This window comes from Calliphora vicina, chromosome 4, assembly GCF_958450345.1.
Source record: "Calliphora vicina chromosome 4, idCalVici1.1, whole genome shotgun sequence".
Lineage (NCBI taxonomy): Eukaryota > Metazoa > Arthropoda > Insecta > Diptera > Calliphoridae > Calliphora > Calliphora vicina.
Genome location: NC_088783.1, coordinates 62,823,886 through 62,847,750, shown reverse-complemented (window position 1 = coordinate 62,847,750; position 23,865 = coordinate 62,823,886). Strand labels below are relative to the sequence as shown.

General features: G+C 34.0%; 1 protein-coding gene across 1 annotated transcript in view; it reads right to left on the bottom strand.

The window, feature by feature from the left end:
* LOC135957150 (galactokinase-like) overlaps nt 1–23,865 on the bottom strand; it is a 106,738-nt gene that overhangs the window by 10,952 nt on the left and 71,921 nt on the right. The window contains exon 7 of the mRNA XM_065507836.1: nt 13,326–13,444. Within this exon, the coding sequence (XP_065363908.1) occupies nt 13,326–13,444 (119 nt within the window). The remainder of the gene's footprint in view (nt 1–13,325; nt 13,445–23,865) is intronic.

Genomic DNA, 23,865 nt, shown 5'->3' with positions numbered 1-23,865 from the left:
CTACTGATATTCATACCAACTCCTCCTACTCTCTATTTTGATATTGGTGTTTATAGAACGCACAGTGTTTATGTTGTTAAACAAACATGTTATTTGTTAAACTAAAACGAATTTTTGAAAATGTAAAAACATTTCTTATTTTTTGCTTAAACTTAGAATAATATCTAAAAATAGTCAGGAAATCCGGATGTGCTATTAATTCAATTTCTCTTCAATTTCGTCTTTCAAAAATGCTTAAGTTAAACACACTAAATATACATGTGATAAGACTTTACGTATGACTTTAAAGAGAGAAAATAAAATGAATATTTACGTTTGACTGATGCTTTTTGCTTTTACACGATCCGTATGAAGTAAGATGTTAACAGCTGTTAGTATTTTTTGTTTTATTTGCATAAAAATGCAAACTTGATCTAACACGACCTTCTTGTTTTTTTAAAAAATAAAGAGAGCCAAGCCACTGTTAAATTTTCCTCCGCAATTTCTCTCAATGCCAAATGTTTTCATTACAAATTAAGTTCATACGATAAGTACGCGACATTTTGAATTTCCCGGCTCTTAACAGAATGGACAACACTGCAACCAGCATCTGATAGTTGACTCCTGTTTTAACAAGCTACTTCATTTAGTTTGTGTTTGACAGCCATTGATGGTCATACTACCTCTTGACTTGGAAGAAAATGGAAAAATGTGAATTTCGTGTGTTCCTTAGGCATTATCTTTTGGGGAAAAAAACTATCATTCAAATAAAGGCTATGCTTGACGAATACCATGGGAACTCTTCACCAATTTCAATGGTAAGAAATGGTTTACTGAATTTCGTTGTGACAGTACAAGGACGGAAGATGCCAAACATTCTTCACCAGAAGCTGTTAAACAAAATCATAATATGGTTATGGTCGATCGGACATTAAAAGTGCGAGAGATTGTGTTAGCTATAGGAATCTCTCATGTCTCAGTGGTTTCAATTTGAATGTACAGTTGGGTACGAGAAAGCTTTCCGCAAGATGGCTGCCGTGTTAGCCAAAAATCGGGGGCACAGTATCCATGAATTATGCTACGAAATGCTCAATCTTCCGCCCTATCCTTCAGATTTAGCCCCGAGTTACTTTTTCTTTCTCGGCAGAAAAAGATTTGATTCCAACGAATTCACCAAAAATAAATAATTTGATGGCCTCGACAAATCTTATTTTTTGACAGGGATAAAAGAATTGGAGAAACCTTGGACAAAGTGCATAGGGCTCAAAGGTGACTATGTTTAAAAATAAAATAATTTTATATTCAAAAACGGGTCTTTTGAAATATCAACAAAATAGTTTTGGCTCCATATAAATGTAAATAGAGAAGCTAGGGTTTTGATTTATAGTGCAATGATCTTAATATATCTATATCAGTACTAGACACATACAGATGCAATAAACATTAATATTTCCATTCTTCACTAAATATTCCTTTCAGTGAAAAGTAAAGAAACAATTGGCAACACACCTTATCGCTTTAATGTCCAATTGAACTGAATAGAGACCATAAGACAAGGCGTCCAAATTTGTCTTTGATCTGCTCTAAATATATCGGTAAGGCTCCCACATCAATGTTTTTCAGGCAAAGATCATTTCAATTAAGGAATATTGGAAAATTTATTTGTATCACTGAAATCAAGGCTAATATGTTTCACAACTTCAACTGGATCCATCCATAGATCTTTAAGATGCAATAAAGTGGTATTGGCTGAACAGACAAATGGGTTGAAAGGTAGAACTTTTACTTTGGGTTGTGAAAATATTGAAGATGGCACTGAATTTACGGGTCCGGATGCATCTCAGTTTTCCCAGAATATTTTTTTATTCAAATAGGTGATGAGTGAACTTGATACCCGATATTCATGCAATCGTTTCCGTTAGGATATACGGTCAAGTTAATATCAATATATTTTTATTTATGTCGAATGCTTTTTGGTATGACATTATACCGAATGATATCAATTGTCGGTAAAATCTTTCCACATCGTTACAGACAACCTATGACGCCCCTGGTCGATATTTTCGCTACTTCGAAAAGACTGAATCCACCAAATCGTTTGGTAGATCACCAAGGATTATTATGGCGAGTAAGGATGATTCTTTGTCGTGGTATGCTGAACACTTCCAGCTTTGTTTCCTTTAAGGTCCCCTTTACTGAGTATCTTAAGGGAACTAGCCGGAATTTTCTCTGCACTCTTCATCCTTGGTACTTGTGGAGAAGACGGAGAGGTCCTACTACCATCCACAGCTCTTGCCGAAGCCCTGTGTGCTTAAAAAGTTGGTCCTTATTTTCACCTGAGTGACATGAGATCACCGACCCTACACCCTTATGAGTGCTTGCGTGGCCGACGTTAGCATCTGAATAAAGCTCTCCAGAAGAAGACCAACCCAAAACTGTGGATACAGGACCATAAATTCTTTCAAATTTAGTGAGTTCCTGTCTATTCTTTACGATTCCATTGATGTAAATGAAGCCGGATGTCTATTCTCTATTATAGCGTTCTCTTCCTTAGTCCCGTTGGTATTGAAAATATCTAACGATCGAGACTTCTGGATTTCCATGTCCTCATCGGTGGGAGGTGATCCCACTGCCTTCTGACTGTTAGTAGATATCGCAGTGATGTCTAGCTCCTCGTCAGAGAGCACCCTTATGAGTACTTGCCTGGCCGACGTCAGCATCTGAGTTATGTTCTCCAGAAGAAGACCAACCCAAAACTGTGGACGTCACTCAAATTCTTTCGAAGAATTTAGTCATACCTCAGATTCCCCGTTCGTCCCTGAAAAATGTAGCTTCAAACCCAGCTACCCCTGCATCAGTGCTCACTTTCGTTTCATCTACTCCTACCACCTACTAGGCAACTAAAATACAACATCGTTTTTTCCTGAGGAGTGTTGTTAGCCTTTAGTTTATTTAAAGCCCCTACGAAACAAGGAGGGAACCCAGTCTAATGGATATAAAAAATATAAAATATCAATGACAAGGCGCTGATAACCACAATCAAATGTGTTATTTATTCGGATTCTTACGGTTATTATGTCCCTGAATTCCTCATTCTTGAGGACGAAAGGACCGTTAACTTCCGCCTATCTGTTAACGAGATTCAAGTGTTGGATATACCAACAAATGCAAGGGCAGTTGAGTATGCCAGCCTGAAAACTACCTTACAACGTAGGACTTAATAGTTTCTGAAAGCGGAAGGATCATCTAGGCTGTTGTAGCGTAATCTAAACCTGTTCATGCTTAAATTCGATGAGTAGGAGGTCGTGAATGTTTCTTTTGAAATTCGAACCGCCATTACCGTACTAAATTCCTCATTCTTGAGGATTAAACATTTAAAAATAAGGATATTTTAGAATCAGGGAAATGCCAGTTCGAAGATTACTCGGAACTATCTTTCAAGTTATACCAGATTTGGAATTCAATATCTTCCTAATTCTTTCCAAACTTGGACTTGACTTTGTATGATATTCAAGTTCTGACAATATCTAAATAAAGGTCATGCTGCCTTATTAAATTCATTGCCTGGAGACATGTATCTGAGATAGTTCTATCGCTGATTGTTTAATGAAATGGTTTCTGTATAAGGTGCGGAGATAAGTACGTGAAACAGAACTTTGAACACTTCTTACGTCCCACGTTGTTGAGGAGACATTCGTACCGATAGGGCGGTGAATACAAATTTTGTTGTCTACGATAGGGATATAAGAGCGAGGAGGAAACCTTTGAAAACTTCTTATCAGACAGTCCCGCTGTTGCGATTTTTGTTTTAATTTCTCATTTCTCATATTAAAAGATTTTCACTGCAAATTTTCTTGTGAAACACACTGTTAAACAGAAAAATAAATCAAGGTTGTTGGCCTTACTATTACCTTCTCTCATGCTATAATTTTGTTTTCAATTGTCAATCCCTTTTGATTCTCCCAATCGATCAGTACGTATACACATGTATGTACATATGTTTGTAACATTTAAATTACGCTCATTAAGATCGCCAAATTCATTACCATATATGGTAATAATTCTGTTTTACAAGTTTAAATTTGTTTTGTCCTTTTCGCACGTATGTACCGTCTAATGTTTGATATCTATTCTATTTTGTTTTTCTTACTGCACAATACATAATTAAAAAACGCACTTAATGATCTTACACCAATTTTAAATTTCATTATTAAAGTGAACGTAGTGACAATAAGTCTATGCTGGTCAAATTAAATTTAAATCCTAAAGTTTTTTTTTAATAATCTTGCTTAAATTAAAGACATTTTCTACAAAAAAAAAAACCAAAACAAGAAAATTAATTTACTAAAACTAAATAAAAGTCAATATATTTTATAAAAAGCAAATTTTTAAACAAATCAAGTGAAATACAAATAATTGATAAAATAGAAGGTAAGAGTTAGTGCCAATAAAACAAGTGTAAATTCTAACACAGATCTTTTTATTCCTTAAAGGAAATCTATTGAAATTTGGTCGTGGAATTTTCCTCGACCCACAGCTTTTTGGAAAACCCCAAGAGGTTGATTCCAAACCAAAACTTCATTTTCAACACAAGAACTTCATTCAGACAAGAACCGCTAAGTTTCCACGTGAACTTCAAATCATTCAAAGTGACTTCTAATTCTACATGTGAACAGATTTACCACGTAACAAATATCGATTCCCGAAAAGTAAAAATTCATTTAAATACCAAAATTTTCCAAAACTAAAATAATTTAGAAATTCTAATATAAAATTTTAAAATACTACCTTAACCACATTTAATTGAAATTTCTTATTAAAAGAATATGTATTAATATTTCTACACAACTACAAATATGTTACATAATCAAAACTAATATTTAACCTAAAAATCAAATTCTTTGCCTTAAAACACATTTAAACACTAAATCTAATGTGAAATTAAAATTTAAAACAATTGTTACAAAATTATATAATATAAATAATCAGACTATTTCTAAAACTTAATATATCTTAATATTGCACAATAATTATAACTAAATTAAATAATTAATTTTAAAAATAAACATGAATTAAATTAATTATTAAAATAATACTCTTGTTAATCATTAAAACCTAAATCTAAATTCTAAAATCAAAAAAACATCAAATTACAACAATATGTAAAAGGTATTTAAAAGTATTACAAAACAATTAAAAACATATAAAAAAATCAAACGTGAAACTTAAATTAAAACCTAACACTAATTAACATACAAATGAATTAAAACTATCAAATTAAAACAATTAATTTAAAATTAAAATTAAAATGATTTAATACTTTTAAATATCTTAAACTTAAATTTAAATTTACTAACTAAGTTTTTCTAGTGTAAACTAAAGAATCTTTATTTTACTTTATACTTTTTTTTTTTTTCTCTAATAATATAAACACTCTAATTGCAAAAAACTAAGTTCTTTTTAAAGCAACAACAACAACTTCATCAGTATGATTTGATTGCTGGGCCCTCCGATCGGAACATATTAAAATGAAACATCATAATTTTGGTTGTGAGTAAAATTGTAACACATTATATTTTTTTGTAATTATTTATCAATAGCTTAATATAAGTATTTCTCATTTATTTGTCCGATAGTCCGATTCTACCTTGTCCACATTCTCTTTACTTTTATTATTTTCTTAAATTTGTTATTTTCTTCAACTTCATTCATGTTTATTTTGTTTTTATCAATGAATGAGTATCTTTTGTTTTTATTATGATCATTTTTTTTTCTTATTTTCTTTTCTCAATAAATATTACACTAATTTGTATTCTTAAAATTTAAAAATATGCAATCTTAATTTATTTAAAAAGGGAAGGATAGACCAGACAAATGGTTGCTTTTGTAAGTAGGTAATATGTCATCTTTTTAGGGACAGAAGTAAAATTAAGGGTATATGAATTCTGTCAAGGCGTCTGACATAATTATAGTCAGAAGGGTGGGAAAATTGTACCCCAATGTGCTTAATATCTTGCACCAATAGATTTGAAGTTTTAATTGTTGAAATATTTTATTTTTAAATACACTCTGTGGTATATTAAGGCAAGAGAGTGTATTATATGTTTGCGTCATGAAATCGGGTTAAGAACTGAGAACTGAGCTAGTCAAACACCAAAACTTGCCTTTAACCAAGTTCTTTTCTTTAGAAAATAAACACATTTCTGTCAAGACGAATATTCAATAATTTTTGTTATTCTTTCGGAAACGACGCGTAACACCGCGTTTGTGAAATCCCCATAATTGCACAGCGCTTTATTGAGCGGCATGCAAATTCCCTGAGAATTGTAAAAAATTGTTTCTGTAGCTTCTGCCTAAATGGGAGATAAAGGGGAACGTTGAATCTTGAACGTTTGTGAGAAAACAATCAGAACTACTAGCGACTGTGTGTTGAATACAATGATATCCAAAGATATGGAGTTGGAAATGAAGAGGAGAAAGTTGAAAACTATTCGAAGAAACGAATCATTGGCTATATTTGATGAATTGTCAGACCAATTGGACACGGAGATTTATAATATCCTAGGTTTGGGACTACAGTGAGGTCTACTTGAAGTAACTCCTAATATCTAATTTACTCTGACGTAAGGAGTGAGATCGAAAAATTCTTAACACACGTTTTTCATTACATTTTTTAACCCAAGTATTATTTGAATTTTTTTTTGATCAAGTTACCTTTGAAAAACATGTCAGTTATTATGTGTAATGTCAATTATATTAATTTTTTTGTTAATCTGATTAAAATGAGTGACCAGAAAAAAGTGCGTACTGAAATTATTAAATATTTTCAACAAAACCCAACCTGGTCTTACAAAAAGTTGGCCAAGCATACAAAGGTCTGCCGTCAAACTGTTTCCAATGTTATTAAACAGTACCGGGAGAACTTGTCAGTTGATAGAAAACCTGGTTCAGGTAGAAGGAATGGTCCACATGATGTTTCTAAAGCCAAAAAAATAGAACGCATTTTCAAAAGAGCTCCCAACACATCCGGTAGGAAAGCAGCCCGGTTAGCTCAGTGCTCGGACTATTTGGTACGAAAAGTTAAAGCTAATGCAGGTTTAAAAACATACAAGGCTCAAAAAGTTCCTGACAGGAACGCTACTAAAAATTTAGAGGCCAAAAACAGAGCACGGAAATTGAAGTCAAGTTTTATAAAAAAATATTCTTGCTGCATAATGGATGACGAAACGTATGTTCTGGCAGATTTTTCGCAACTTCCAGGTCAAAAATTTTATGTTGCTGATGCTCGAGGGAATGTTGAAGAAAAGTTTAGGACCCAAAAGCAGACAAAATTTCCCAGAAAGTTCTTGGTATGGCAAGCAATATGCAGTTGCGGCAAAAGAAGCCACTCATTTGTTACAACGGGCTCTATAAATACCGAAATTTACATCAAGGAATGTTTACAAAAAAGGCTGCTTCCATTCATAAGACTTCATAATGTGTCCACTTATTTTTGGCCTGACTTGGCATCCTGTCACTATGGCAAACAAGCCCTTGAGTGGTACAAGAACAATAATGTGGTATTTGTACCAAGAGAGGCAAATCCTCCAAACTGCCCGGAGCTAAGGCCAGTGGAGAGATATTGGGCTCTTGTTAAAAGAGAATTGAAGAGTACAAAAAAGGTGTCCAAAAGTGTGGTAGATTTTAAACGGAGATGGACTACATGTTCGAGCAAAGTGACAGAAAGCACTATAAAAACGTTAATGGAAGGGTTTCCGAAAAAGGTTCAAAATTTCATCACTAGTGATTAAAACTATAAAAATAATTTTTTTTGTAAATTGTAATAATAATTTCAATCAAATAAAAAAAAAATTAAAGCTGTAAGTTTAGTGGTTTCTTTTTTATAAACATATATGTATGTTAAGAATTTTTCGATCTCACTCCTTATTATAAACAGGTTAGTATTTTGCTGAAAATACCAACACTTCCCAACCACTGTTGCCTTTAGTTTTTATAATATTTACTCTGCATAAATATGATATGTATGCCCTGTTAAATGTCTCCTTTTTTGTTATTAAATAATCTATATATGCAGCATAAAAATCGAGAAAAAATAAGCTCAACAAAGCCTTGCTCTACAAATATCATCATCACAATACCACCATCATCATCACCTCTGTCATCATCAACACATGGTAATGCGAATCCAAACATTTTGAGTATAAATATACACATGCTGCTATAGCAAGAGGCATTTTCCTTTTGAAAATTTTCTTTTTTCGTAAAATAAATGTTGCATGTGCCTCATAGCAGGCTGCTTACTTTGTTGGTTGGGTTGAAAGGAAGAAATGAAAAAAAATATAAAAATTCTGCATAAATTAGTTGAATATATTTTGTTTTCTTTTCGACACTATTTTGCCTTTGATTTCTTTTTTGTTAACAATTTTTGGCCTCAACTCCTTCTACGAAATTTTTTAAGCTGTTAAACAAATTCAATGATTTCCCTGTAATTTTCAGATTTTTTTTTTCGTTTTTATTTGCATTTTATAAAATTTTGCTAGCATTCGCGAGAGAGCACAATGGAGTAAAGAATGTGTCTAAAATTAAGAATTTCAAGATTGAATATTTAATATTGAGTACAATTTTAATATTAATTAGATTTTGAATACAAAATACTTCTCTCAATATTTAGTATTTTTCTATAAATATTAAATTCTGTTTTAATACTCAAATATATTTGAATACCTTTCAAAAATGACTCCTTCCCATTGTGCACTAAATGCAATAAAAAGTACTATGTGCTTCATATTACGCGAATTACCCAAATTATGTTAACTGAACGCATAGAGCTCGAACCAACAACAACACACAAAAAAAAAGAGAACTGCAAGAAAATAAAAAAATTACGCTAATGATGGCTGTTCAGTTCTTGATAATAGTTCACTGGATTCATATTGTTATTGCTGTAAATGCCGCTACTGCTGTTATTGTTGCACTAGATGATAATATTGATGTTCCTGCTATTGCAACACGACTATGGTAGTTGCATTTTTCCTTTACTGACTGGATTCAAAAAAAAAAAAACGCAAATTTAAAGTGCATTCCATGTTGGCATAGAAAATAAAACCTATCAGCCATAATAATAAAAAGAGGATAGACGCTGCTCATACATTTATACAATATTCAGATACGTACATACCAAATGGACGTAAAATATCCTGCCATCATATTTTGGTAACAAATACGAATACAGCAGCAATATGAGCAACATTTTGATATTGCTAGTCAGTCGTCGTTGTCATATTCGTTGTCTACTGATTACAGTAATCTGCCAGCAATTGCATTAATACTTTTTTTATTGCATATTTTTTGGGATTAACATACAAGTGCCGATGATGATAATGTTAATGATGTTGAGGACGTTGATGTTGATTATGATGCCCTCATTATATCTAGAGCGTATAATATAATTACAGGCTAATGATATTTTTTTTTTTTGCATACAACACACACACATTTATTTATCTTTTTGCTGAAAATATATCAAGTGGTGCTTATTTGCTGTCGATAAGAGTAACGTTAAGCCGCAGAGCTTTAAGCGTTTATTTTTAAATGTAGATGAGTGCATTTAAAATCAAAGAGTGATTGTAAAAGGATATTTTTGTATGCGAAAAGGCCTCTTAATCTAATTTATAGGTACTTGTTCTTATTAGTTAGTGATGAAGTATATAAGTGATTGGTAATTTATGAATAAAGAATATACATTGAGTCAAGATTTCTGATAACTAGATAGCATCAAAAGTAAACTATAAAGAATCACGTCGCTTGCCGTGAATTAGAGAGGTTAAAAGGAACCACGATTGTCTTGAATTAGAGAGGTTAAAAGGAACCACGATTGTCTTGAATTAGAGAGGTTAAAAGGAACCACGATTGTCTTGAATTAGAGAGGTTAAAAGGAACCACGATTGTCTTGAATTAGAGAGGTAAAAAGGAACCACGATTGTCTTGAATTAGAGAGGTTAAAAGGAACCACTATTGTCTTGAATTAGAGAGGTTAAAAGGAACCACGATTGTCTTGAATTAGAGAGGTTAAAAGGAACCACTATTGTCTTGAATTAGAGAGGTTAAAAGGAACCACGATTGTCTTGAATTAGAGAGGTTAAAAGGAACCACTATTGTCTTGAATTAGTGAGGTTAAAAGGAACCACGATTGCCTTGAAATAAAGAGGCTAAAAGGAACCACGATTGCCTTGAAATAGAGAGGTTAAAAGGAACCACGATTGCATTGAAATAGATAGGTTAAAAGGAACCACGATTGCCTTGAAATAGAGAGGTTAAAAGGAACCACGATTGCCTTGAAATAAAGAGGCTAAAAGGAACCACGATTGCCTTGAAATAGAGAGGTTAAAAGGAACCACGATTGCATTGAAATAGATAAATTAAAAGGAACCACGATTGCCTTGAAATAGAGAGGTTAAAAGGAACCACAATTGCCTTCAAATAGAGAGGTTAAAAGGAACCACGATTGCCTTGAAATAGAGAGGTTAAAAGGAACCACGATTGCCTTGAAATAGAGAGGTTAAAAGGAACCAAGATTGCCTTGAAATAGAGAGGTTAAAAGCAACCATGATTGCCTTGAAATAGAGAGGTTAAAAGGAACCACGATTGCCTTGAAATAGAGAGGTTAAAAGGAACCACGATCGCCTAGAAATAGAGAGGCTAAAAGGAACCACGATTGCCTTGAAATAGAGAGGTTAAAAGGAACCACGATTGCCTTGAAATAGAGAGGTTAAAAGGAACCACGATTGCCTTGAAATAGAGAGGTTAAAAGGAACCACGATTGCCTTGAAATAGAGAGGTTAAAAGGAACCACGATTGCCTTGAAATAGAGAGGTTAAAAGGAACCACGATTGCCTTGAAATAGAGAGGTTAAAAGGTACCACGATCGCCTAGAAATAGAGAGGCTAAAAGGAACCACGATTGCCTTGAAATAGAGAGGTTAAAAGGAACCACGATTGCCTTGAAATAGAGAGGTTAAAAGGAACCACGATTGCCTTGAAATAGAGAGGTTAAAAGGAACCACGATTGCCTTGAAATAGAGAGGTTAAAAGGAACCACGATTGCCTTGAAATAGAGAGGTTAAAAGGAACCACGATTGCCTTGAAATAGAGAGGTTAAAAGGAACCACGATTGCCTTGAAATAGAGAGGTTAAAAGGAACCACGATTGCCTTGAAATAGAGAGGTTAAAAGGTACCACGATTGCCTTGAAATAGAGAGGTTAAAAGGAACCACGATTGCCTTGAAATAGAGAGGTTAAAAGGAACCACGATTGCCTTGAAATAGAGAGGTTAAAAGGAACCACGATTGCCTTGAAATAGAGAGGTTAAAAGGAACCACGATTGCCTTGAAATAGAGAGGTTAAAAGGAACCACGATTGCCTTGAATTAGAGAGGTTAAACAGAACCACGATTGCCTTGAAATAGATAGGTTAAAAGGAACCACGATTGTCTTGAATTAGAGAGGTTAAAAGGAACCACGATTGCCTTGAATAAGAGAGGTTAAAAGGAACCACGATTGCCTTGATTAAGAGAGGTTAAAAGGAACCACGATTGTCTTGAATTATAGAGGTTAAAAGGAAACACGATTGTCTTGAATTATAGAGGTTAAAATGAACCACGATTGTCTTGAATTAGAGAGGTTAAAATGAACCACGATTGCCTTGAATTAGAGAGGTTAAAAGGAACCTCGATTACCTTGAATTAGAGAGGTTAAAAGGAACCACGATTGTCTTGAATTAGAGAGATTAAAAGGAACTACGATTGCCTTGAATTAGAGAGGTTAAAAAAAACCACGATTGTCTTGAATTAGAGAGATTAAAAGGAACTACGATTGCCTTGAATTAGAGAGGTTAAAAGGAACCACGATTGCCTTGAATAAGAGAGGTTAACAGGAACCACGATTGCTTGAATTAGAGAGGTTAAAATGAACCCCGATTGCCTTGAATTAGAGAGGTTAAAAGGAACCACGATTGTCTTGAATTAGAGAGGTTAAAAGGAACCACGATTGTCTTGAATTAGAGAGGTTAAAAGGAACCACGATTGCCTTGAATTTGAGAGGTTAAAAGGAACCACGATTGCCTGGAATTAGAGTGGTTAAAAGGAACCACGATTGTCTTGGATTAGAGAGGTTAAAAGAAACCACGATTGTCTTGAATTAGAGAGGTTAAAAGGAACCACGATTGCCTTGAATTAGAGAGGTTAAAAGGAACCACGATTGTCTTGAATTAGAGAGGTTAAAAGGAACCACGATTGTCTTGAATTAGAGAGATTAAAAGGAACCACGATTGTCTTGAATTAGAAAGCTTAAAAGGAACCACGATTTCTTTGAATTAGAGAGGTTAACAGGAAGCACGATTGCCTTGAATTAGAGAGGTTAAAAGGAACCACGATTGCCTTGAATTAGAAAGCTTAAAACGAAGCACGATTGCTTTGAATTAGAAAGCTTAAAAGGAACCACGATTGCTTTGAATTAGAAAGCTTAATAGGAACCACGATTGCTTTGAATTACAAAGCTTAAAAGGAACCACGATTGTTTTGAATTAGAAAGCTTGAAAAAAGCCTGAATTGCATTGAATTAGAAATCTCAAAAGGAACCACGATTGCTTTGAATTAGAAAGCTCAAAAGGAACCACGATTGCTTTGAATTACAAAGCTTAAAAGGAACCACGATTGTTTTGAATTAGAAAGCTTGAAAAAAGCCTGAGTTGCATTGAATTATAAATCTCAAAAGGAACCACGATTGCTTTGAAAGAAAGCTTAAAAGGATCCACGATTGCTTAAAAATAGAGAGCTTAAAAGAAACCACGATTGTTTTAAAATAGAGAGCTTAACAGGAAGCACGATTGCCTTGAATAGAAGAGCTTGAATTGGAAAGCTTAAAAGGAACCATGATTGCTTTAAATTTTAACAAGAAAAATATCAATATTTAATCATTATTTAATTCCACTAGAGTAATCACTCTTGCTATATTATATTAAATGTACTCTCTTATTTATATATTTACAACAATATGGCATAATTCATAAAATGTAAAATAAAGCCTTCAACACTGGCACCCTTTGCATAAAAAGATATGCAGCTTATTTTAATTACCTTAAAAAAAGTAATAACTATTTACTTTTAATTAAATTTAATGACCAACTCTTCCATTGAGTTTACGATTTTTATTAGAAATAAATCCCGTAAATAAACCCCCATTTAAAAATTAAAATTATAAAAATCTCCATTTTTTTGGACTAAATTTTTAATGTCATGCACACTTAGTCACTTTGCAAATTAAATATTTACTTTTCGTTAAGTTTTTTTACCTGTTTAAAATCATGATTTTTCAATGCATCAGCAGCCTCTAGTGTTCGCTTAATTTCCGTAATAACATGACGTGCCCGTTTTAACAAAACCTCCTCACATTTGACATTTCGTTGTAAGCCTGTAATTTAATTAAAATATACAAAAAGAAAAACAAATTGTTAGAAATGAGTTAAAGAAAATACAAAAAGTAAATTCAAGTAACTAAAAAATTGCAGTTGGTTGGTTGGTGTTTTCTTCAATGTTTCGAAAAAATCATACAGACTTAACGTATGAATGATTGTATGTATGCAGATTATTTTCATACTGCATGCAGTTGTTGAAAACAGCTATGAAGTTTTAGGGGTGTGTGTCTGTGTGTTTTTCTGCGATTCCTTTTTCAAAGTTTATTTTTTAATGAGCACCTGTGTGGCAAAATTTCCTGCTGCCTGCCACACTAGTGATATGGAATAATTACAAGAGACGAGCAGCTCTTCGCAAAAGAAATAATAATAGAGACCTTTTTTCGTTTTTGTTTTCCTTACGTTTTGTACTGAGTAGTAGTTACTTATTTGGGTTTTATAGCTTCAAGTTACGCATTAATTATAATTTAGAATAAAAGTGAGTGAAATGGCAAAGAAATTGCAAGTTTTAAATGCTAATATTTATGTGAAGGTTCAAGGGATACACTCAATGGAATAATGTTTGTACAAATATTATAGGAGAAACTGAAAACAATATTTCCACATAAAGTTCTCTATAGCATAGTTCGACCGAAGAAGTCGTTTCTATAATAAAGTTGCTTCGACCGAAGGAGACTTTTCTGTATGAAAGTTGTTTCGAGCAAAAGAGACTCTTCTATAGAAAAGATGCTTCGACTGAAGGGAGACTTTTCTATAGAAAAGTAGCTTCGACTGAAAGGAAACTTTTCTATAGAAAAGTTGCTTCGACTGAAAGCTGACTTTTCTATAGAAAAGTTGCTTCGACTGAAAGCTGACTTTTCTATAGAAAAGTTGCTTCGACTGAAAGCTGACTTTTCTATAGAAAAGTTGCTTCGACTGAAAGCTGACTTTTCTATAGAAAAGTTGCTTCGACTGAAAGCTGACTTTTCTATAGAAAAGTTGCTTCGACTGAAAGCTGACTTTTCTATAGAAAAGTTGCTTCGACTGAAAGCTGACTTTTCTATAGAAAAGTTGCTTCGACTGAAAGCTGACTTTTCTATAGAAAAGTTGCTTCGACTGAAAGCTGACTTTTCTATAGAAAAGTTGCTTCGACTGAAATCTGACTTTTCTATAGAAAAGTTGCTTCGACTGAAAGCTGACTTTTCTATAGAAAAGTTGCTTCGACTGAAAGCTGACTTTTCTATAGAAAAGTTGCTTCGACTGAAAGCTGACTTTTCTATAGAAAAGTTGCTTCGACTGAAAGCTGACTTTTCTATAGAAAAGTTGCTTCGACTGAAAGCTGACTTTTCTATAGAAAAGTTGCTTCGACTGAAAGCTGACTTTTCTATAGAAAAGTTGCTTCGACTGAAAGCTGACTTTTCTATAGAAAAGTTGCTTCGACTGAAAGCTGACTTTTCTATAGAAAAGTTGCTTCGACTGAAAGCTGACTTTTCTATAGAAAAGTTGCTTCGACTGAAAGCTGACTTTTCTATAGAAAAGTTGCTTCGACTGAAAGCTGACTTTTCTATAGAAAAGTTGCTTCGACTGAAAGCTGACTTTTCTATAGAAAAGTTGCTTCGACTGAAAGCTGACTTTTCTATAGAAAAGTTGCTTCGACTGAAAGCTGACTTTTCTATAGAAAAGTTGCTTCGACTGAAAGCTGACTTTTCTATAGAAAAGTTGCTTCGACTGAAAGCTGACTTTTCTATAGAAAAGTTGCTTCGACTGAAAGCTGACTTTTTGCTTCGACTGAAAGCTGACTTTTCTATAGAAAAGTTGCTTCGACTGAAAGCTGACTTTTCTATAGAAAAGTTGCTTCGACTGAAAGCTGACTTTTCTATAGAAAAGTTGCTTCGACTGAAAGCTGACTTTTCTATAGAAAAGCTGCTTCGACTGAAAGCTGACTTTTCTATAGAAAAGTTGCTTCGACTGAAAGCTGACTTTTCTATAGAAAAGTTGCTTCGACTGAAAGCTGACTTTTCTATAGAAAAGTTGCTTCGACTGAAAGCTGACTTTTCTATAGAAAAGTTGCTTCGACTGAAAGCTGACTTTTCTATAGAAAAGTTGCTTCGACTGAAAGCTGACTTTTCTATAGAAAAGTTGCTTCGACTGAAAGCTGACTTTTCTATAGAAAAGTAGCTTCGACTGAAAGGAGACTTTTCTGCTTCGACAGAAGGAGGACTTTTCTATAGAAATGTTGCTTCGGCAGAAGGAGGACTTTTCTATAGAAAAGTTGCTTCGGCAGAAGGAGGACTTTTCTATAGAAATGTTAATTTTCCTCGAGTGTAACGACAATATGAAGTAAGAAGGTCGTTTTATAATTGTCGTAGACCAAATGAAATCATCTTAAAAAACAATATGAAAGAACTACAATTGCTTTAAATTTTAGAGTGAAAAAACAACTTCGACTGCCTCAAATTGTGGAATTTAAGATTTGGATCAAAAATGCATTAAATCCACCCTCGTTTATTTACTAAATTACTACTTTGCACGAATGTCTGCCAGTTTTCATATTTGTATGTACAAATTGTTGCAAGATTACATGGTTCTCTTGTTGTTGTTGCTGTTGTGGTAAAGGTGCAAGTACATGAATTTACTTAACCCGGTGCCTCAACTCTGTAACTTTAAACGTAGTCGTCATAAACTCGTATATGTAATTCACACTTAATGATTTCCGATGTAAACCGTGAAGTAAATGACGGTTGGAAAAAATGAAATATTTTAATAATTTAAACACTTGAAAATGCATACGAATATTAAAAACAAATTAAAGTTTAAGAACCTACTATTTTATGAAATAGGAATAAAAACTTTAATGAATACTCAAGACTTAACTGAACAAAAAATTATTAATGAACAACCATGCAAAGAAAATAAATAATATTCATACGTTTTTATAATAACATATTTTTTCAGAATATTTTGTTTAATACATTTAAGTGTTTGTTGCCCTTACTCCCCCTCCCCCTCTACCATACTGTTTTGTTAAATAATTCCAAACGTTTTCCGGCTGTCATCAGCATAAAACACAACATTTCCGAAAATTGCAAGAATTACCGGAAATTCGAAATATTTTACTCAATAGCTTTATAAATTGTAGGTCTCTTCCTTCTTGTTTTTTATTTGCAACATTTTCATATAAGTATAATTCCATTTATAGCAGACAAATAACTATTTTAGTCAAATGCAATAGATATTCAGTTTTATTCAGTTGTATTTAGTATTTAAAATCTACAATAATTGTTTTGGCATTTGGCCAATTTAAAGAGAAAGATAATAAATTAAATATTTTTCCATTCGAAACAGGTCTACAGCAACACCAACGCCAATGTCATTTCAATTATAAAGACATTTACCAAACAAATAAATTGAAGGCAAGAAGAGAAAGATTTATAAATAGAAACATTTCAATGTAAGTATGTAAGGAACTATAAGCCAGTTAATAAAGCACTTTATCTGGGAAATTTTGTTGGCCTTTTTTTTTGGAAAATAAATATAAATGTTTCCTTATATGAGTAGTAGTTTAGTACATGGCTTTCAATTTACTGGCATGGCTTTCAATTCACTGGAATACTATTGTTCATATATATTAGGGTGGCTTTTACTTTGGACAATTATGAATGCTCAAGTCATTTTCTGAGGGGGACCTTCTATGGGGACTAGGGACAAACATTGGCCGATTTTCACCATACTTTACAGTATAATTTCAGAGTACTTAAAACAAATTTGTGCAACATTTCATCAGGATTGCCGCATAATCAACATATTGTTACGAATTTGCATTAGCAATTCATGTCCATCAGTAGAAGATTCTACTTATCTGTTGATAAGTTGTTGATAAGTACGCTGTTATTAGTTTATGCTGTCAACGTTAACATTAAAAGCTCTTGAGTTCAAGTATTCTAGTTTTGACCGTTAAGAACAAACGAGGCTACTCGAATGAAGATGACACTGCCTATAAATAGTGTCTGTAGATGCAGTAGTTAGTAAGTTTATCATAGACACTATTAGAGTTGACACCAACTGTCTTGTACATTATAGTGTAATTTAAGTGTGTGTGCATTATAATCGTGTGTTTGTATTACAATTTTAAACTACGAAACTTCCTTTATTTGCAATTAAAAGTATCTGGTTTATTTAAAGGAAATAAACCACCGTTTTTAAAAGGTAAAAACGTAACAATATTTATGACTGCGCAAACAGTATTCCGCGAGACATTTGTTTGGGTGCTAGATAAAGACCTTCGGACCATAAACAATCCAAAGAGTCCAAACTAAGGTCCACCCTAATACTCATGCATTTGTTCGTTCCTTTGTACAACTGTTCTTAGGAATTTTAGTTTAGATCACATTCTTTTATTATATTTTTTAAATATATTTTTCATTTTTCTGTTAGTTTGTGTTTGTTACTGAAAAAAATAACTATTTTTCTATAATAAACCAAGTGAACACGAATAATATTGAAAGGCAGTAACTGAAGGGAATTCAATAAGGCCCCAATTTGATTTAAATATTTATCATAGGAAATGAATTTAGTGTTTTATTGAAAATACCATCTACATAGATCAATTCCTTTTGTGCACGCAAATAAAAACTATAGTTGTGCATGTTTACTATAACCATTTCAATATTGTTACAAGTTTTTTAACAATATTATAGTCACAGTTGCTATTTACATGATTGTGTTAACCATAATATGGTTAATTTACGATTCACATGATTGTATCAACCATATATATGGTTACAGTAAACAAGTATATGTTTGTGACAACCATTTTTATGATAAATTGCTTACCATATTCTGTTGCTCTCAGCTTTGAATATCATAATCTGAGAACAACATATACTTGTTTACTGTAGCCATATATATGGTTGATACAATCATGTGAATCATAAATTAACCATATTATGGTTACCACAATCATGTAAATAATTACTGTGACTATACTATTGTTAAAAAATGTTTAACAATGTTGAAATGGTTACAGTAAATATGCACAACTATATTTTATCTCTGGGTGTGAATGGAATCACTTTCAAATAGGCATTGATCAATGAATCTACCGATTTGACAGGTGGCTAATCGTAGTATTTTTATATGCTCAGTCAAAATTATGACTTTGGGTGCCAAGTCATTGCTGTGTATTGGATGTTCGCATAATTTTAAGCTTTAATAGCTGAAAAGTCATTTATTTTAGTCGCTCTTAGAAAGCTTGCAATGTTGTTGTCTTTCATTTACTTATTTCAAATTTACATAAAGAAAAGTATAACACTATCATGCCCGCAAGGCCCTTAACCTTTCACCCTTATTAAAACATTAATTTTCCTTCTCCCCCTCTACCATTACAATTTACACACGATATTATTTTTGGCTTTGAATGCATTTTGTAACAAAACCAGGAAAAAAAAATAAAACTAAACGAAAAGAGATCAAGATTTCATTTCTGATAGACTTTTTCATTTAATTTTCTATATTATTTTTATAATTTTTTTTCTTCTATACAACTTGCCACTGCAACATATACTCATGGGGGAAACTAACTCTTAAGTATTTTTTACGTTTTTTTTTTGTTTAGATTCATGGTAAAAAAGAATTGAAAATATAAAAGAAATTCGATGGCTTTTATTGTGTGTCAACAGACTCTTTAGTGTTTATTGTTACAGTAACTATAGACGCTAGAAAAATTTAGAAATGATTTTCCGTTTTGGTGTTTTTTGCAATTTTTATACTTGGTTAAATTGCATTTAGTAGAAATCTTGGTTTGTTATTCGTTCGGCTTTCTATTAACTTTTCATATTTTATATAAGCCGTACAGAAGTGGTTATAACAATTCAAGAGAAGTTTTTTGTTTTGAGATTTAGTTTTCCTGTAATATGAATATCTAGCTGCTGATCTCTTGCATAGAAGGTTGAAGATCAGATGAACATATTCTGTAGTTTTGGGAGAAAGTCCGTATTGTTGGTCTCAAGACCGCATCTTCTTCGGCTGATATATCAGTGGTGCCTAAATGGCAATGTTCAGGATGCAACAGCCATGAGCCAGTAACGGCCCAAAGCGGCACAAAAATATTTATTTATAGAGAGGAGTGCAAGCGACGGAATCATATCCCAATTAAATTGGGATAGGATGAAGTAAAAACTGGTAGGGGTGTTCTGGAATGTTCTCAAAGAACAAAGATGCTGGTGGGTGAGTACCAGGGGCACGAGAAAATTATGTCTACGCTCAGCGTTGCTAATCAAAACAGCTGTTGCATCTGTGATGGGATCTAGGCTTGTGGTGGTATCGGTGAGTGAGATACCCCGAAAGCCTGGATACAGATCCAAAATGACAAATGACGCCCTGCTGAACTCCGAATGAGTCCAACATATCTTTAGTTATCTGTGATGACGCCAACTCGCACCACATTATACGGGATATCGGAGACACCAATGCAAGAGGTCTTTTTAATTGCATTCTTAATAGTAGTTTGGAAGTAGGTTCAGAACCTTAATTTTTTCAAACAGAAGTGAGGTGCCAGACTTAACAATTATGAGTGCTGTGCACCACAGTATGATTATTAATTGGGATGTCTGTAGCAGCTGCTCTTTTTCTGATCCCCAATATATCGACTTCAATATTGGTGTAACTGACATGAGTGATAATATCATTTTAAATAGGAAGACGACCAACTAGAAGATGCAATGTGATGTACTCTCTCGGTATTTACCCAGCCCGCCTACTCTTGAAAGTAGGGAAGATATTGAGGTTGGTGTGGAAACACTGTCAGAAACACTTCAATCGGCTACTAATATGGTCTGTAAACCGATCATCCGCAGAGGTAGGAATAAACCTCCTTAGTGGAATCCCGAGATAGTACACGCCAGAATGACGTGTCGTAAACTGTTCAACGAGGCAAAGATGTTGGGAAACTGCCTGACATAAAAATCCTCATTGAATCACTTTAAGAATTTTACGAGAGACGTAAAAAGGAAATCATTAAGTTACCTGTGTAGCAGTGTGGAATACTCCTCTGATCAACCTCTCCGGTTGCACCATGCTATATTCAGAAACCCTGCGGTAGATGTATTCTGAATAGTAAGAAGACACTTGAGGTCCTTCTAGACACTCACTTCCCTGGCTGCCTATCAGTCAGCGATGAGACTGTGAATGGGGTTATGACTCTGTTATTCCATATGTTTACTCTGTTCCGGTGAATAGGGAAAGATTCCTTTGGACAACCAAAGCTTCGACCTGTTTTAATCCCCTGGTATTAATTACTGGCATCATTACTGATGACATTCAGAAGAATGAAGAAATAGTAGTGCTATGGCTCATCAAGGAGGTAAGGTGAACTAGCGTGTATCAGATGGACCTATATTCTTACATGGTGGACGAAGTGTAAAGTCGTATTTATTCTGAAAGGAGATAAGGCGACTCACACTAAACCAAAGTATAACAAACCTATTAGAATTGAATCATTTCTGCTGATAACCCTAGAAAGGATGATTGACGTACACTTGAGAATGACTATTCCGATGAAAGTCATCTCTAAATTCCAACATGCCTACACCAAAGGTATATCTGTGGAAACAGCTTTACATTTGTTCGTTAGTTGGCTCCATTAAAAAGTCGCTATCACATAACGAGTATTCACTTATGGCCTTCCTTGATATTGAAATAGCTTTCGATAACGTCAGGCTCGATGCTATCTTATCTGAGATGGATGGACTTGGGATTGGTCTATGCGTTCGTCAAATAGTCGAGGAGATACTTGGTCATAGAGTCATATGATCTAAGTTAAATGGCAGTAATGTCTGAAAAGTGGCTAACCGTGGAAACGCGCAGGAAGGTTAACTAAATATTACCATTTAGCTGCAGAAGGATCGTATGCTAACTATGTTGCGGTCTGTCAAATTTCTGGATACAATATATGAAATCGGCATTAAGTACACTTGAGTGAGTGTTTCTTGAAACTGGTTCTCTTCACAAGAAAGATGACTTTAGACCACCTAGAATAAATGAAATCAGTGCAACGTACCTTGGAATCATTCTAGATAAAAGATTATGCTGGAACATAAACATTCAGAACAGGATTAACAAGGCCTACATGCAAGAGGGCAATTGGTACTAACTTGCGTATTAGGCCGAAGGGTTTCAACTGGATCTTCAATGCAGTTGTTAAACATATTTTTGGAGTACTAATGTGGTTGCATGCCTTGGATAATGCTACTAGGCCGGAAGGTCATTTAAAGAGTTCTAAGGACTATTACGGTACTGATTACAGGCGCTATATGGACTACCTGAATTACTATGGCAACATCCATAGCAATATCGATTACTACATCGCAAACCCCTTTGTTGGCATGCATTTCTCTATAACCTGACGTTGTCATCTGCACTGCTCTTCAGGCTGAAGTATTATCGAATATCTGGAGATATAAGCCGTTAAGGGAATAGCGGGTATCTTCACGACATCTAGGTTAACCGAGAAATACCGAGTATCTCTAAATGAGAGAGCGAGACATTCTAGGATAACATTTATATGAATCCCTGGGCACATGGAAATCAGGGTAATTTTATAGCTGATGAATTAGCCAAAAGGGTTGCGATGATGGATCAGGAAGCGATCGATCCCTTTTCTGGTATCTCTCTTGCACAGAACAGGTGGACTAATGAACCCATCTGTGTTATTGCGAGGTCGAATTGTCCCATATCTGATGCCAGCAAGACGAATCTACTTATAGAATTGCGTCGTGAGCAAATAAGGCTAATTGTTTTCTTTATTACATGGCACTGTATAAATAGGAAACATGCTAGAAGACAGGGTACAACGAATGTAAAGCTGTTGCCACAGATATACCTTCGGTGTAGGCATGTTGGAATTTAGAGATGACTTTCATCAGAATAATCATTCTCAAGTGTACGTCAATCACCCTTTCTAGGGTTTTCAGCAGAAAGGATTCAATACTAATAGGTTTATTATACCTAGGTTTAGTGTGAGTCGCCTTACCTCCTTTCAGAATAAATACGACTTTACACTTCGTCCACCATGTAAGAATATAGGTCCATCTGATACACGCTAGTTCACCTTACCTCCTTGCTGAGCCATAGCACCACTATTTCAAATAAGCAAATAAGGCTAATTGTATTCTTTATTACATGGCACTGTATAATTAGGAAACATGCTAGAAGACCGGTACAACGATTACTGTAGAAACTGTCGAGACGAAGAAGAGGAGGAGTTCCATCTATTCTGCGAATGCCCAGCTCCTACAAACTTGAGGCAACGTTTCCTCGGAACACCATTCCTATCGATCTATCAATGATGAATCTAAGAAGAATCCACTCCTTTATCATCGAATCTAGTTGATTCACCTTGGAGATAATGGACGTATTATTAATACTCTGCTGTTTACTTATTGGGTATCATAATAGGATCAGTTTTGAATGAACCCAAGTGAGCTGCTTGAAGAGTGGCTGCCCATGGAACCTAGCCTAATCTATGGATTTGGTCTGTCTTTATTTGTTTTCATCGATGTGAATACAACTGAAATTTCCTTTTTATACCCTACACCACCATAGTGGGGAGGGTATAATGCATTTGTGCAGATGTTTGCAACGCCCAAAAATATTAGTCTAACACCCACCTTAAAGTATACCGATCGACCTAGAATCATTCTGAGTCGATTAAGCGATGTCCGTAAGTCCGTCTGACTGGCTGGTCAGCTGGCTGTCCATGTAAACCTTGTGCGCATTGTACAGGTCGCAATTTTGAAGATAATTCGATCAAATTTGGTACATATTATTTTCTCGGACCAAGGACCAAGTCTATAAAATCGGTCCATTATTTCACCTAGCCCCCATACAAATGTCCTCTCGAAATTGGACTTTATCGGTCATAAATGTTTAATTTATATATGTATCTCCACAAATACCGCTACAAATAAGTTTTATATATACAGAATTCATGTCACCAAATTTTGTTACGATCGGTCCATAAATAATCATAGCTCCCATAGAGACCCGCTTCCGAAAATCACTTTAACGTGCATAAATAGCTTCAAAATGTTGGTATACACACAAAATTCTACATAAATAACTTTCATACAGACATAAATCACATAACCCAATTTCATGGTGATCGGTCCATAATTGGTCATAGCTCCCATATAAGGTCCACTTCCAAAAATCACTCACAAATATAAATTACTGAAATTTTAAAAGAAAAATGTTTTTGTTCTTTTACTTAGTGTAGGGTATTATATGATCGGGCTTGACCGACCATACTTTCTTACTTGTTTAGATTGTCTATTATTTGCATAGATCGGACTGTTAGTTTTTCCATTTTATATTGATTGTAGTTTCTTATTACGAAGCCATTTAGATCAGTGATAAATGCATGCCAAAGTTCCATTCAAATAAA